Consider the following 15,710-nt stretch of genomic DNA (forward strand, 5'->3'; position numbering starts at 1 on the left):
AGAATATTGTTTGATAGAATAAACCATATGTAAAACTGTTTGGCTCTAAAGTATCCGTTTTTCTGTTTTGTTTATTTAACTAGGCCATACTTATTTATAATGGGGGCCTCCCGGAGAATAGTGGGTTAACTGCCTTGTTCAGGGGCAGAACGGGGATTCGATCCAGCTACCTTTCGGTTACTGCTGTTACAGGCTATTCTAACTTAAGAATTCCCGGAGGCCCACTATCAGAACCGGCAGTTACACTAGAAATAGCAGAGCAGTAGTCAGCTGACTATCGATTCAAACTAACTGCAATGACCAGGTCTAAAACCCTTATGAAGATGACATGACACACATGACCTGATTCAGCCCACATACAGTACAGGCGTTAACTCAGTGACAAACAAACCTAAACATGACAATGGTTTTAGTAGTAGGGGGAAATATGCTTTATGGATTATTGATCAGCTGAATAAACTGGTGATGTAGTTTGTATTTTGGGGAATTGATTTAAAACTATTAAATAGTGACATTGTATGTATAAAACAGTTAGAAACGCAGGTAAAAGTTACCATCTCTCGCCACAAGGGGGAACCACTGAGCCTCACATTACATTGAGCTCAGGACCAGAACGGACACATTGTTTGTATTCCTGTCCTGAATTATATCATGTTTAGACACACATCTCAAGATGTCTGTTTATTACATTACAAGTGGATTTCTGCACTGGGGGCAAGTCAAGTGTGTCTGAGTGTTCTGGGTGTGAGCTGTGTGCTGTGTGCTACTTGACTGTGTGTCTCTGAGTGTATTCTAAGTGAATGGGGCGAGAGGGGTCAAATTGTGACGGTCCTGGCTGGTAATTAATGAATGGCCTTGGGTAAACAGAGTGGCACGGTGGCAGACGGAGAGGGACAGATGCAGGGACAGGGTTCAGTAGCCCTGCTGAGTGGTGACAGGTCAGCCTACATGGCTCTGGGTTGCAGTCTGGAGCCTGGTGATGGGTCTGGTGGGGGTGCATCACCTTTATAGAGCCTATGGGCTCCGGTCGAAGGAAGTGCACTATAAAGAGAATGGGATGGCATTTGAAACGCAGTCTGGGTGTAAATACACTGGTTCTCCCACACGGACCGGGCCGGGATGTCATTAACCACACAGAGCATGAATGAACAGAATGAACTGGCCTCAGTGGACAACAAGGCTTATTATGGCTTATGGCTGTGTTATTTACACGGTGGCTTTGCAGGTTGTTTTGTGTTGTGAAATGAGTGTGTAAAGCGCCTGTCATAGTCCAAAACGTGTACATGTACACACAGCAGTGTGGAATATTCTGGAATATTAGACCGATGGTTTTCATAGTTTGTCAGCGCAGGTCAAGCAATTTCTCCAACTGTCAACACATTGAAATGACTAGAGGACGCCTACCGGAGCCACGCTGCTGTGCTTCCCTGTGGATGGTGACCTCAGAGCCGTGTAGCTACGTCACAACAGGACGCTGGACTATCACGTCTCAGCGGCTGTGGACTGTGGTTTAGGCTTTAGTAAGTAAGTATATGAGGGAGGTTTATGAGGGATATGGCAGACAGGCGACTGCATGTCTATGGTACTAATCTAACTGTATCGCAGTCATCATCTGCAGCAGGATAGCACTGATAATCACATCCCACAGTCAAAGAGCTAGCAGACAGGGTCACCGTTACGACACTAACTTGGTCTCTTCCTCCTCCCCCTCCTGCGGAAAGAGAAGAGAGAGGAGAAGAGGAGGAAACAAAGTGAAGGAAAAGAGAAGAGAGAAGAGAGAGGAGAAGAGGATGAAACAAAGTGAAGGAGAAGGAAAAGAGAAGAGAGAGGAGAAGAGGATGAAACAAAGTGAAGGAGAAGGAAAAGAGAAGAGAGAGGAGAAGAGGAGGAAACAAAGTGAAGGAGAAGGAAAAGAGAAGAGAGAGGAGAAGAGGAGGAAACAAAGTGAAGGAGAAGGAAAAGAGAAGAGAGAGGAGAAGAGGATGAAACAAAGTGAAGGAGAAGGAAAAGAGAATAGAGAGGAGAAGAGGATGAAACAAAGTGAAGGAGAAGGAAAAGAGAAGAGCAGTGATTCAACTGGGTCCTAAAACCACATGGATCATTCTGAGACGATGTGCGAGCAGACACCCAGAGAGAAACACACAGGATGCGGCTGAACACACATGTTTCTACTATACCTGTAACCTGTACAAGCAGACGGGGAAGTCTACAGGGTTTAGGTGGTCATGGCTAGACGGGATACAGTTTATGTCAAATTGTCATTCCTCAAAGTTTTTGTGCATTTGACCTAAACCTTTTCCTAACCTTAAACTAATTATCCTAACCTGCTACATTCATTTTACTAACCTGCTGCATAAGGTCTAACTTGCTACAAAAAGTCAATTCTGGCATAAGCTGTAACCCTTCTAGCCAAAACCGTTTTAGAAGGGAGGAAGGTCAAAGATCATATAATAACTCAGAGAAGTTATTACAGTATGCAGTACAGACTGAGATGACAACCAAAGTGCCTAGAGGTAAGTGGCATAAAGTCTCTATGATACTCTATTATAACCCCTCCTGTCTCAGCCTCCAGTATTTATGCTGCGGTGTTTATGTGTTGGGGGGTGTGTCCAGTTATATCTGGAGTACTTCTCCTGTCTTATCTGGTGTCCTGTGTGAATTTAAGTATGCTCCCTCTAATCCTCTCTCCCTCTCTTTATGTTTCTCTTTCTCTCTTTCTTTCTCTCTCTCTCTCTCGGAGGACCTGAGCCCTGGGACCATGCCTCAGGACTACCTGGCATGATGACTCCTTGCTGTCCCCAGTCCACCTGGCCATGCTGCTGCTCCAGTTTAAACTGTTCTGCCTGCGGCTATGGAACCCCGACCTGTTCACCGGACGTGCTACCTGTCCCAGACCTGCTGTTTTCAACTCTCTAGAGACAGCAGGAGCGGTAGAGATACTCTGAATGATCGGCTATGAAAAGCCAACTGACATTTACTCCTGAGGTGCTGACCTGTTGCAGGCCTGTGACTATTATTAGTTGACCATGCTGGTCATCTATGAACATTTGAACATCTTGGCCATGTATCAACACCCGGCAGAGCCAGTAGAGGACTGGCCACTCCTCTCTCGGTTTCTTCCTAGGTTCTGGCCTTTCTAGGGAGTTTTTCCTAGCCACCATGCTTCTACACCTGCATTGCTTGCTGTTTAGGATTTTAGGCTGGGTTTCTGTACAGCACTTTGAGACAGCTGATGTAAGAAGGGCTATATAAATACATTTCATTTGATTATTCAGCTGCGAAACATAACTAATACCATTTGCATCAGTGGACTACATTGGTAGACTAGTCTAAAACACATGTTACTAGCACATAGTGTACTTCCTATCCTCTGGCCTGAGAACCACCCTAATAAAGAGCTGCTCCAGCCCAGAGCTGCCAGTACGCTGGGATAATTAGAAAACAAGCGTCTAAGTCGACACAACAACAAAACGTCAGACTGGATCAGAGCCAGACTACTGGGTGTTTGGCAAAGCTATAAACCCTATTATCAATTAAAGGCAGGCAGGGTGGGCTAGGCTGGGTTGGGCTGGGTTAAGCTGGGTTAGGCTGGGTTGAGCTAGGCTGGTTTGGGCTAGGCTGGGTTGGACTAGGCTGGGTTGGGCTAGGCTGGTTTGGACTAAGCTGGGTTGGCCTAGGCTGGGTTGGGCTAGGCTGGTTTGAACTAGGCTGGGTTGGACTACGCTGGGCTTGGTTGGTCTATGCTGGGTTGGGATGGGTTAGGCTGGGCTGGGTTGGGTTAGGATGGGCTGGGTTGGGTTGGGCTATGCTGGGCTGGGCTGGGTTGGTCTATGCTGGGCTGGGTTGGTTTAGGCTGGGCTGGGTTGGGTTAGGATGGGCTGGGTTGGGATATGCTGGGCTGGGCTAAACTGGGCTGGGTTGGGTTATGCTGGGTTTGGTTAGGATGCGCTGGGTAGGTTTAGGCTGGGCTGGGCTGGGTTGGGTTAGGATGGGTTGGGCTGGGTTAGGATGGGCTGGGCTGGGCTGGGTTAGGCTGGGCTGGGTTAGGCGGGGCTGGGTTGGGTTAGGATGGGCTGGGCTGGGTTAGGATGGGCTGGGTTAGGATGGGCTGGGTTAGGATGGGCTGGGTTAGGCTGGGCTGGGTTAGGCTGGGTTAAGCTGGGTTGGGTTAGGCTGGGTTGGGTTGGGTTAGGCTGGGCTGGGATAGGCTGGGTTGGGTTAGGATGGGCTGGGTTAGGCTGGGCTGGGTTGGGTTAGGCTGGGTTAGGTTGGGTTTGGTTAGGCTGGGCTGGGTTGGGCTGGGCTGGGTTGGGTTAGGCTGGGTTGGGTTAGGCTGGGTTGGGTTGGTCTGGGTTGGGTTGGGTTAGGATGGGCTGGGTTAGGCTGGGCTGGGTTAGGCTGGGCTGGGATAGGCTGGGTTGGGTTAGGATGGGCTGGGTTAGGCTGGGCTGGGCTGGGTTGGGTTAGGCTGGGTTGGGTTGGGTTAGGCTGGGTTAGGCTGGGTTGGGTTAGGCTGGGTTAGGCTGGGTAGGGCTGGGTTGGGTTAGGCTGGGTTAGGCTGGGTTGGGTTAGGCTGGGTTGGGTTAGGCTGGGTTAGGCTGGGTTGGGTTAGGCTGGGTTAGGCTGGGTTGGTTTAGGCTGGGTTGGGTTAGGCTGGGTTGGGTTAGGCTGGGTTGGGTTAGGCTGGGTTGGGTTAGGCTGGGTTGGGTTAGGCTGGGTTGGGTTGCTACTGCCTTTTTTTCTGTTTCCAGTCCCCTTCAACATACTGGGACAAGATGTGCTGCTGCACTCATTGTGGCTGTTTACAGAGTTGGGGTATCAGCATCATCCTAGTTGCTCTACAAACAGCTAAGTAGACTATGTAGGAGAAACTGATGGAAAATTTACAACACAGTATGTCCTCTCTCAGGTAGTGTGTTGTTATTACATGGTTGGTTAACAGCTACTTGTGGCCTCAAACATCATCCAGACAGGCAGCGAAGTGAACTACATCTCTCTGTAAACCTGACCACAACACACAGGATTTATGGGATGTGAGACAGAAACATTACAGCCTTCCTGCTGCACCACACCAGTCCAGGTAGTCAGTGGTTAGAGCGTTGGACTAGTAACCGGAAGGTTGCGAGTTCAAACCCCCGAGCTGACAAGGTACAAATCTGTCGTTCTGCCCCTGAACAGGCAGTTAACCCACTGTTCCTAGGCCGTCATTGAAAATAAGAATTTGTTCTTAACTGACTTGCCTGGTTAAATAAAGGTAAAATAAAAATAAAAAAAATACCTAACATAGCCATGTTGGTCTTTTGAGCTAAAAAGTCAAATGGTCCATGGTAATAACTTCAAACCACCTACCTACCCACAGTTGATCTTTTTGGAAAGTGAAAGGAAGCAAAAGGAGAATATGAGGGGTTTGGTTAGATAAAGAAAGTAAAAGAAGAGGAGGGTTTGGGGTTAGTGCCACTCACCCATTAAACTGTTCTTTGATCTGGTCGACCACCACACCCTGGGCTTCCAACAGGCCCCGCCTTTGTCCTATGGCCACCTCACAGGCATTGGCATTGGAGTACAGGTTTATTGGCGTGTTATAGCAAGAGGACTGTGGAGCACCGGGATTGGAGGAGGGGGCTGTCACTCTGGCCGGGGAGGATGAGGAAGAAGAGGAGGGAGTGGAGGAGGGGGTGGTGAAGGGGGAACGGCCAGAGCCGGGTCTGGGGGGTGGGGCCGAGCTAGGTGGGGCTGGGGAGCGGGAGCGGCTAGCTAGTGGGAAGGGAGGCTGGGGCTGCTGGGAGGAGGGGGCGGCAGGGGTGAAAGCAGACGATGCAGAGGGGATGGAGGCCACCTTTGGGGCGGTCAGGGAGGAAGTGACTGCACCCACATTGCTGCCCCCGCCAAAGGGGCGGGCCGTCTTGTTGTAGGCAGCACCGGGTTGGGGGGAGGGGCTGGTGAAGGGCGGAGCTGGATGGGTGATTGGCACAGGCTTAATGATCTCCAGTGGCTCGTCCTATAGGGAGGTGAGGACACACATGCACGACACTCACACACTGCAAACCACACAGCAAACTCATACAGCAAACTCATACAGAAAACTCACTCAGCAAACCACACAGCACCCTCCTACAGAAAACTCCTACAGGGAAATGCTCCCCAGCAGTATGGTATGTGCCTCAGAGCTGTCAGCAGCATATTATTCCCTAGTGTTGCATAATGCCCATAACAGCCAATCACAACGTGCTATAACATTGTCTCAGAAGGTCACAATGAGCATGCTCAAACAAATGATCCTGGTAACTGGTAATATACCCATTAAAAAGGAATAATCATTATCAGAATCCATTCATCCTGTTTATATGTGATTCATTCACTGGAGTGTACTTACCTTTGGTGTATCAGCCTTGGGAACACTGGAAGCTCTGTGAAGACAGAAAACACATCATGAGGAAACTTATTTTCCTCTGTAGGAACAAGGTAAAGAAGTAAAGGAGCAGCACACCATCACGGTATATGGCCCATCCATTAAGATGTGTGTATCTATGTAAACACTGGCTACTGTATAGTCTCCCTGGTACATGCAGGTAATACTGGGACAGATGGATGAAGACACCATTTGTCAGGCTTGACTGAACAGTAACTCTCTCCTTATGGACAGTAACACTCTCCTTATGGACAGTAACTCTCTCCTTATGGACAGTAACTATCTCCTTATGGACAGTAACTCTCTCCTTATGGACAGTAACTCTCTCCTTATGGACAGTAACTCTCTCCTTATGGACAGTAACTCTCTCATTATGGACAGTAACTCTCTCCTTATGGACAGTAACACTCTCCTTATGGACAGTAACCCTCTCCTTATGGACAGTAACTCTCTCCTTATGGACAGTAACTCTCTCCTTATGGACAGTAACTATCTCCTTATGGACAGTAACACTCTCCTTATGGACAGTAACTCTCTCCTTATGGACAGTAACACTCTCATTATGGACAGTAACTCTCTCCTTATGGACAGTAACTCTCTCCTTATGGACAGTAACTCTCTCCTTATGGACAGTAACTCTCTCCTTATGGACAGTAACTCTCTCCTTATGGACAGTAACACTCTCATTATGGACAGTAACTCTCTCCTTATGGACAGTAACTCTCTCCTTATGGACAGTAACTCTCTCCTTATGGACAGTAACTCTCTCATTATGGACAGTAACTCTCTCCTTATGGACAGTAACACTCTCCTTATGGACAGTAACCCTCTCCTTATGGACAGTAACTCTCTCCTTATGGACAGTAACTCTCTCCTTATGGACAGTAACTATCTCCTTATGGACAGTAACACTCTCCTTATGGACAGTAACTCTCTCCTTATGGACAGTAACACTCTCATTATGGACAGTAACTCTCTCCTTATGGACAGTAACTCTCTCCTTATGGACAGTAACTCTCTCCTTATGGACAGTAACTCTCTCCTTATGGACAGTAACTCTCTCCTTATGGACAGTAACTCTCTCCTTATGGACAGTAACTCTCTCCTTATGGACAGTAACTCTCTCCTTATAGACAGTAACTCTCTCCTTATGGACAGTAACTCTCTCCTTATGGACAGTAACACTCTCCTTATGGACAGTAACACTCTCCTTATGGACAGTAACACTCTCCTTATGGACAGTAACTCTCTCCTTATGGATAGTAACTCTCTCCTTATGGACAGTAACTCTCTCCTTATGGACAGTAACTCTCTCCTTATGGACAGTAACTCTCTCCTTGTGGACAGTAACACTCTCCTTATGGACAGTAACACTCTCCTTATGGACAGTAACTCTCTCCTTATGGACAGTAACTCTCTCCTTATGGACAGTAACTCTCTCCTTATGGACAGTAACTCTCTCCTTATGGACAGTAACTCTCTCCTTATGGACAGTAACTCTCTCCTTATGGACAGTAACTCTCTCCTTATGGACAGTAACTATCTCCTTATGGACAGTAACACTCTCCTTATGGACAGTAACACTCTCCTTATGGACAGTAACTATCTCCTTATGGACAGTAACACTCTCCTTATGGACAGTAACTCTCTCCTTATGGACAGTAACACTCTCCTTATGGACAGTAACTCTCTCCTTATGGACAGTAACTCTCTCCTTATGGACAGTAACCCTCTCCTTATGGACAGTAACTCTCTCCTTATGGACAGTAACCCTCTCCTTATGGACAGTAACTCTCTCCTTATGGAGGAACATCGTAGAGGGATGGGAGAGGAAGACAGAGAGGGAGCAGGAGATAGAACAAGAGAGAGTGGAGGGGGAGGGGGGATGGAGGGAGAGAAAACAGGTGAGATGAGTAAAGGAAAACTCAAGAGTAAAACCTGTAAATAGAGTGAATATTGAGATTAGACACACTATCAAAGACTGCTGCTACTGGCTCCACTACAACGCCTGTCTGTATTTGGCCCATAGTTCAATTCCACAGAGTCAGCCAGGCATAGAGCAGCATGGAGGTAGAGACATGTGGGAAAACATATTATGCTATATTACTCTGTTTTGTTTCCCTAACGCCTGCTAGATTTACTAAGGATCCTTATTTTCAGTCAATCATCCACCCATCCACTCAGCAGTCCAAGACACTATCTCTCCTCTCTGTGAGACTCCATCTCTGTGGACAGGGCTACAGGCCCAAACAGTGTAGAAGACCTCAGATTTATACTCATGATCAAACCAGCTGCAGGAATTTTTTCTCCGTAGGAAAAGAAAGGTGGTCCTGTTGTTCATACTGCTGCAAACAAACACACTGTTTAGGGGATGGGACTTACAGTGGCTACCAGGAAGTGAACCAAAAACGATCTGCTCTCTCTATCCACAAGGACTATCTGTATTTTCCTTCCATATATTGTCTCTCTGAGGAGCAGAGAGCATGTAGCCTAATGAAGGAGAACAACATGCATATCAATTATGCAAAAGATAATGTGAGATGTGAGAATGCTATTCATTGACTACAGCTCAGGGTTTAACACCATAGTGCCCTCAAAGCTCATCACTAAGCTAAGGACCCTGGAACTAAACCCCTCCCTCTGCAACTGGATCCTGGACTTCCTGACGGGCCGCCCCCAGGTGGTGAGGATAGGTAGCAACACATCTGCCACACTGATCCTCAACACTGGAGCTCCCCAGGGGTGCGTGCTCAGTCCCCTCCTGTACTCCCTGTTCACCCACGACTTTACGGCCAGGCATGAGTCCAACACCATCATTAACTTTGCAGATGACACAACGGTGGTAGCCCTGATCACCGACAACAACGAGACAGCCTATAGGGATGAAGTCAGAGCGGCACCGGGGTGCCAAGTCTAGGACAAAAAGGCTTCTCAACAGTTTTTACCCCCAAGCCATAAGACTCCTGAACAGGTAATCAAATGACTACCCAGACTATCTGCAACCACCACCCGCCAACCTCTCTTTTACGCTACAGCTACTCTCTGTTCATCATATATGCATAGCCACTTTAAACATATCTACATGTACATACTACCTCAATCAGCCTGACTAACCGGTGTCTGTATGTAGCCTCGCTACTTTTATAGCCTCGCTACTGTATATAGCCTGTCTTTTTACTGTTGTTTTATTTCTTTACCCACCTATTGTTCACCTAATACCTTTTTTTTGCACTATTGGTTAGAGCCTGTAAGTAAGCATTTCACCTGTTGTATTCAGCGCACGTGACAAATACTTTGATTTGGTTAATTCCAAGAAATGTCAGCACTCTCTCTCGCCCTCTCTCCCTCCCTCTCTTTCTCCTTCCTCTCTCCCTCCCCCTCTTTCTCCTTCCTCTCTCCCTCCCTCTCTTTCTCCTTCTTCTCTCTCTCCCTCCCTCTTTCTCCTTCCTCTCTCCCTCCCTCTCTTTCTCATTCCTCTCTCACCCCCTCTCTTTCTCCTTCTTCTCTCTCTCCCTCCCTCTCTTTCTCCTTCCTCTCTCCCTCCCTCTCTTTCTCCTTCCTCTCTCCCTCCCTCTCTCCCTCCCTCTCTCCCTCCCTCTCTTTCTCCTTCCTCTCTCCCCCCTCTCTTTCTCCCTCCCTCCTCAATCCCTCTTTCTCTCCTCCAGCTGTTTCTTGTCCTTCATCCATGGCATGGGCCCTTCAAACCCTTAGTCTGCTGGACACAGTCAGTCTAGACTCAGGTTCATGTTTTCTCATTAATGTCCATTAAGTCTGAGTCCCAGCCTCTCATCTGGCATCATAAACAACTGTGTTCTCAGCCTCTGACAGCCTCTGATAGCCCCTGACAGCATCTGACAGCCTCTGACAGCCTTTGACAGCCTTTGACAGCTTTGGACAGCCAGACAATGTGTTCCTTCTTTCTCATTAAGCCAAAGTGACTCAGCAGAACAGAATGGTCTCTTCCAGAACATGCCCCATGTTCTCTGGCATTCTGTCTGTCACATTCTTCCATATTAGGAAGGGTTTAGGACAGTCTCACAGTCCTGTTCCTCACTGAGTTGAAGCCTTCCAACTAAGAGCATGCTCACTGGGGGAGTATCCAGCCCCACCCTGCCACATATGTATGCAATTCTTATTTTGAAAAATACTATACCCACACTGGTGGCTAAATATTTTCCCATGTACATATGAGCATATTTTCCCATGTACATATGAGCATATTTTCCCATGTACATATGAGCATATTTTCCCATGTACATATGTGCACGTGAGGAAAGCATCACACTTACAAAGGCCCAGGCAAACATTACAGGATAGGGATGGGCTTATGGATCAAACAGTCTGTGCCATTACAAACAAAATATAGTCCATAACACTGTGTATCCGCCATCGGTAAGCCTTAGATAGGCTCCAGGGTGGAACCCCCAACCTCCGTTCTCTGTGTCTCTGTTCCCAGAGCTGACAGAACAAACACAGGCCAGGTGGAACCCCCAACCTCCATTCTCTGTGTCTCTGTTCCCAGAGCTGACAGAACAAACACAGGCCAGGGTGGAACCCCCAGTCTCCGTTCTCTGTGTCTCTGTTCCCAGAGCTGACAGAACAAACACAGGCCAGGGTGGTATTGTGAACATCTGTTTAGCCCTCTGCCCTCTGTAGCCTGATCACCTGCTGGGCTGTGCTTTTCAGACAGACCGTGTGTGTGTGTGTTTGTGTACTTGTTTTCCTACATTTAAGGACCCCAATGTCCTAACAATTCACCCAAATGTAGGGGGGGAAATAAGGGTTTTGGGGGTTATGGTTAGGGTGACTTTTACACTTCAAAATGTCCTGAAATGTCACGAAAACTAAGCTGTGTGTGTGTGTGTGTGTGTGTGTGTGTGTGTGTGTGTGTGTGTGTGTGTGTGTGTGTGTGTGTGTGTGTGTGTGTGTGTGTGTGTGTGTGTGTGTGTGTGGTGGTGGTGGATAGCTACATCTGGAAGAATGGGGGGAAACTGAGTAGCATGGCAGTGTGGTATGGTCTGAGGGTAGGCCTGAAAGACAGGCTCTGAGGAAACTGAGTAGCATGGCAGTGTGGTATGGTCTGGGGGTAGGCCTGAAAGACAGGCTCTGAGGAAACTGAGTAGCATGGCAGTGTGGTATGGTCTGAGGGTAGGCCTGAAAGACAGGCTCTGAGGAAACTGAGTAGCATGGCAGTGTGGTATGGTCTGGGGGTAGGCCTGAAAGACAGGCTCTGAGGAAACTGAGTAGCATGGCAGTGTGGTATGGTCTGGGGGTAGGCCTGAAAGACAGGCTCTGAGGAAACTGAGTAGCATGGCAGTGTGGTATGGTCTGAGGGTAGGCCTGAAAGACAGGCTCTGAGGAAACTGAGTAGCATGGCAGTGTGGTATGGTCTGAGGGTAGGCCTGAAAGACAGGCTCTGAGGAAACTGAGTAGCATGGCAGTGTGGTATGGTCTGGGGGTAGGCCTGAAAGACAGGCTCTGAGGAAACTGAGTAGCATGGCAGTGTGGTATGGTCTGGGGGTAGGCCTGAAAGACAGGCTCTGAGGAAACTGAGTAGCATGGCAGTGTGGTATGGTCTGGGGGTAGGCCTGAAAGACAGGCTCTGAGGAAACTGAGTAGCATGGCAGTGTGGTATGGTCTGGGGGTAGGCCTGAAAGACAGGCTCTGACGAAACTGAGTAGCATGGCAGTGTGGTATGGTCTGGGGGTAGGCCTGAAAGACAGGCTCTGAGGAAACTGAGTAGCATGGCAGTGTGGTATGGTCTGGGGGTAGGCCTGAAAGACAGGCTCTGACGAAACTGAGTAGCATGGCAGTGTGGTATGGTCTGGGGGTAGGCCTGAAAGACAGGCTCTGAGGATTCTGAATGAGTAAGCCTGCTGTTGTCCAGGACCTGAATTAATTCATTATACACATATCCTGTAAGTAACCTCAGTAGATGTGATCAAACGTCACAGATTGATGATATACAGTGTATATTCAGACCCCTTGACTTTTTCCACATTTTGTTACGTTACAGCCTTATTAAAAAATGTACATCAAAAAAATCATCATCAATATTAAAAAAGCAAAACCAGGTTTTTAGAAATATGTGCTAATTTATAAAAAATGTAATTCTGAAATATCACATTTACATAAGTATTCAGACCCTTTACTCAGTACTTTGTTGAAGCACCTTTGGCAGTGATTATAGCCTCGAGTCTTCTTGGGTATGACTACAAGCTTGGCACACCTGTATTTGGGGATTTCTCCCATTCTTCTCTGCAGATCCTCAGCTCTGTCAGGTTGGATGGGGAGCGTTGCTGCACACCTACTTTCAGGTCTCTCCAGAGATGTTGGATCGGGTTCAAGTCCAGGCTCTGGCTGGGCCACTCAAGGACATTCAGAGACATGTCCCGAAGCCACTCTTGCGTTGTCTTGGCTGTGTGCTTAGGGTCATTGTCCTGTTGGAAGGTGAACCTTCGCCCCATTCTGAGGTCCTGAGCACTCTGGAGCAGGTTTTCATCAAGGATCTCTCTGTACTTTGCTCTGTTCATCTGTCCCTCGATACTGACTAGTCTCCCAGTCCCTGCCGCTGAAAAACATCCTCACAGCATAATGCTGCCAACACTATGCTTCACCATAGGGATTGTGCCAGGTTTCCTCTAGACTTGACGCTTGGCATTCAGGCCAAAGATTCCAATCTTGATTTCATTAGACCAGGGAATCTTGTTTCTCATAGTCTGAGAGTCTTTAGGTGCCTTTTGGCAAACTCCAAGCGGGCTGTCATGTGCCTTTTACTGAGGAGTGGCTTCCGTCTGGCCACTCTACCATAAATACCTTATTGGTGGAGTGCTGCAGAGATGGTTGTCCTTCTGGAAGGTTCTCCCATCTCCACAAAGGAACTCTGGAGCTCTGTTAGAGTGACCATCGGGTTCTTGGTCACCTCCCTGACCAAGACCCTTCTCCCCCGATTGCTCAGTTTTTCCGGGCGGCCAGCTCTACGAAGAGTCTTGGTGGTTCCAAACCTTTTCCATTTGAGAATGATGGAGGCCACTGTGTTCTTGGTGACCTTCAATGCTGCAGACATTGTTTGGTACCCTTCCCCTGATCTGTGCCTGAAAACAATCCTGTCTCCGAGCTCTACGGACAATTCCTTCGACCTCATGGCTTGGATTTTGCTCTGACATGAGGTCGACTGTGGGACCTTGTATAGACCGGTGTGTGCCTTTCCAAATCATGTTCAATCAATTTAATTTACAACAGGTGGACTCCAATCAAGTTGTAGAAACATCTCAAGGACGATCAATGGAAACAGGATGCACCTGAGCTCAATTTTGAGTCTCATAACAAAGGGTCTGAATACTTCTGTAAAGAAGGTACTTTTAGAAAGTATTTTATTTTTATACTTTTGCAAAAATGTCAAAAACCTGTTTTCGCTTTGTTATTATGCAGTATTGTGAGTAGATTGATGAGGAAAAATGTGTATTTAATCAATTTAAGGCTGTAACGTAACAAAATGTGGAAAAAGTCAAGGGTTTTGAATACTTTCTGAAGGCACTGCATGTAATCCATCAAGTCACATTGACATATGTTATGACTCAAGGAGCCATGCATTTCTGATTTATTGGGATCTTTTCCAGAGAAGTCTAGACATTCACAGAAAATATGAAACTGTGTTTTTCTGAATCAAATCCTTGAGGGCTATCCTTTAAAAGTCACGTCACTGAGGCTTCAAAAGTCAATCGGTCACTGAGAAAAACGACCATTCAAATCACAAAAAAAATTCCTGTTAAATTCAAGGTGTGTGATCCAATTTTGTCTGCTGATATAGCACATAACTACAATAAAGGTCTATCCGGTCATTAGTCAGTAAGGATGACTTCCCCCTGCTGAGAGGAGCATGGTTGTAATCAGAAAGAGAAGACCCTTAGTTGTCCTCTCCCTGCTCACATAGAGAGCCTCATTCAGCCTGCCTGCATCCCTGTTCCACTCGCATAAACACAATTTAGTCCAGGAATCCACCTCTCAATGTATTCACAGGCTGAGAAAGAGATAGGAAGACAATGAGGTCTGTGAATGAATAGGCTGGTAGGAAACTGGAACACACACACACTCCTGCAGGATAAGAAGATTGGAAGACAACGAAGTCTGTGAATGAATAGGCTGGTAGGAAACTGGAACACACACACACTCCTGCAGGATAAGGAGATTGGAAGACAACGAGGTCTGTGAATGAATAGGCTGGTAGGAAACTGGAACACACACACACTCCTGCAGGATAAGGAGATTGGAAGACAACGAGGTCTGTGAATGAATAGGCTGGTAGGAAACTGGAAAACACACACACTCCTGCAGGATAAGGAGATTGGAAGACAACGAGGTCTGTGAATGAATAGGCTGGTAGGAAACTGGAACACACACACACTCCTGCAGGATAAGGAGATTGGAAGACAACGAGGTCTGTGAATGAATAGGCTGGTAGGAAACTGGAACACACACACACTCCTGCAGGATAAGGAGATTGGAAGAACGAGCCTGAGGGCAAAGTAGACGCATTCACCCCTTGTCAGTCTTTCTGTCTGTCTGAGCCAAGAGCAACAGTCTGGCACATGGTTTCTGACTGAGTGATGGAGAGACTGCTAACACAAGGCCCAGCTCTCTCAGCACCAGGACACAATGTGACCTCTCACACACACACACACACACACTACAACTGTGTGTACCGCACTTAGCTAGATATACAGATGAGAATGACATTATGACATTTTAAGGACACAAACTGCCTAACATCACAACTGGATCCTGACCTTCCTGATGGGACGCCCCCAGGTGGTGAGGGTAGGCAACAACACATCAGCCACTGACCCTCACCACTGGGCCCCTCAGGGGTGCGTGCTTAGTCCCCTCCTGTACTCTCTGCCTGTACTCTCTGTTCACCCACGACTGCATTGTCACGCACGACTCCGACACCATCATTAAGGTTGCTGACGACACAACGTTGGTAGGCCTGAGCACCGACAACGATGAGACGGCCTATTTGGAGGTCAGAGACCTGGCAGTGTGGTCAACGTCAGCAAGACAAAGGAGCTGATCGTGGACTACAGGAAACGGAGGGCCAAGCACGCCCCCATTCACATCAATGAGGCTAAAGTGGAGCCGGTCGAGAGCTTCAAATTCCTCGGTATCCATATCACTAAGGATCTATCATGGTCCAAATACACCAACACAGTCGTGAAGAGGGCACGAACACGCCTCTTCGACCTCAGGAGTCTGAAAAGATTTGGCATGGGCCCTCGGATCCTCAAAAGTACTACAACTGCAC

General features: G+C 47.6%; 1 protein-coding gene across 7 annotated transcripts in view; it reads right to left on the bottom strand.

Moving 5' to 3' along the window:
• Positions 1-15,710, bottom strand: part of LOC110537156 (PDZ and LIM domain protein 5) — a 111,354-nt gene that overhangs the window by 15,730 nt on the left and 79,914 nt on the right. For 2 of the 7 annotated variants that reach the window (XM_036937167.1, XM_036937166.1), the window contains exons 4-5: positions 6,374-6,407; positions 1,689-1,711 (exon numbers count right to left, since the gene is read on the bottom strand). In XM_036937167.1, coding sequence (XP_036793062.1) covers positions 1,689-1,711; positions 6,374-6,407 — 57 coding nt within the window. Of the gene's footprint in view, positions 1-1,688; positions 1,712-5,462; positions 5,999-6,373; positions 6,408-15,710 lie in introns of all 7 variants that reach the window. The other 5 variants (XM_036937165.1, XM_036937164.1, XM_036937162.1 and 2 more) reach the window with 3 other exon arrangements.

This window comes from Oncorhynchus mykiss, chromosome 12 (assembly GCF_013265735.2).
Source record: "Oncorhynchus mykiss isolate Arlee chromosome 12, USDA_OmykA_1.1, whole genome shotgun sequence".
Taxonomy (NCBI): domain Eukaryota; kingdom Metazoa; phylum Chordata; class Actinopteri; order Salmoniformes; family Salmonidae; genus Oncorhynchus; species Oncorhynchus mykiss.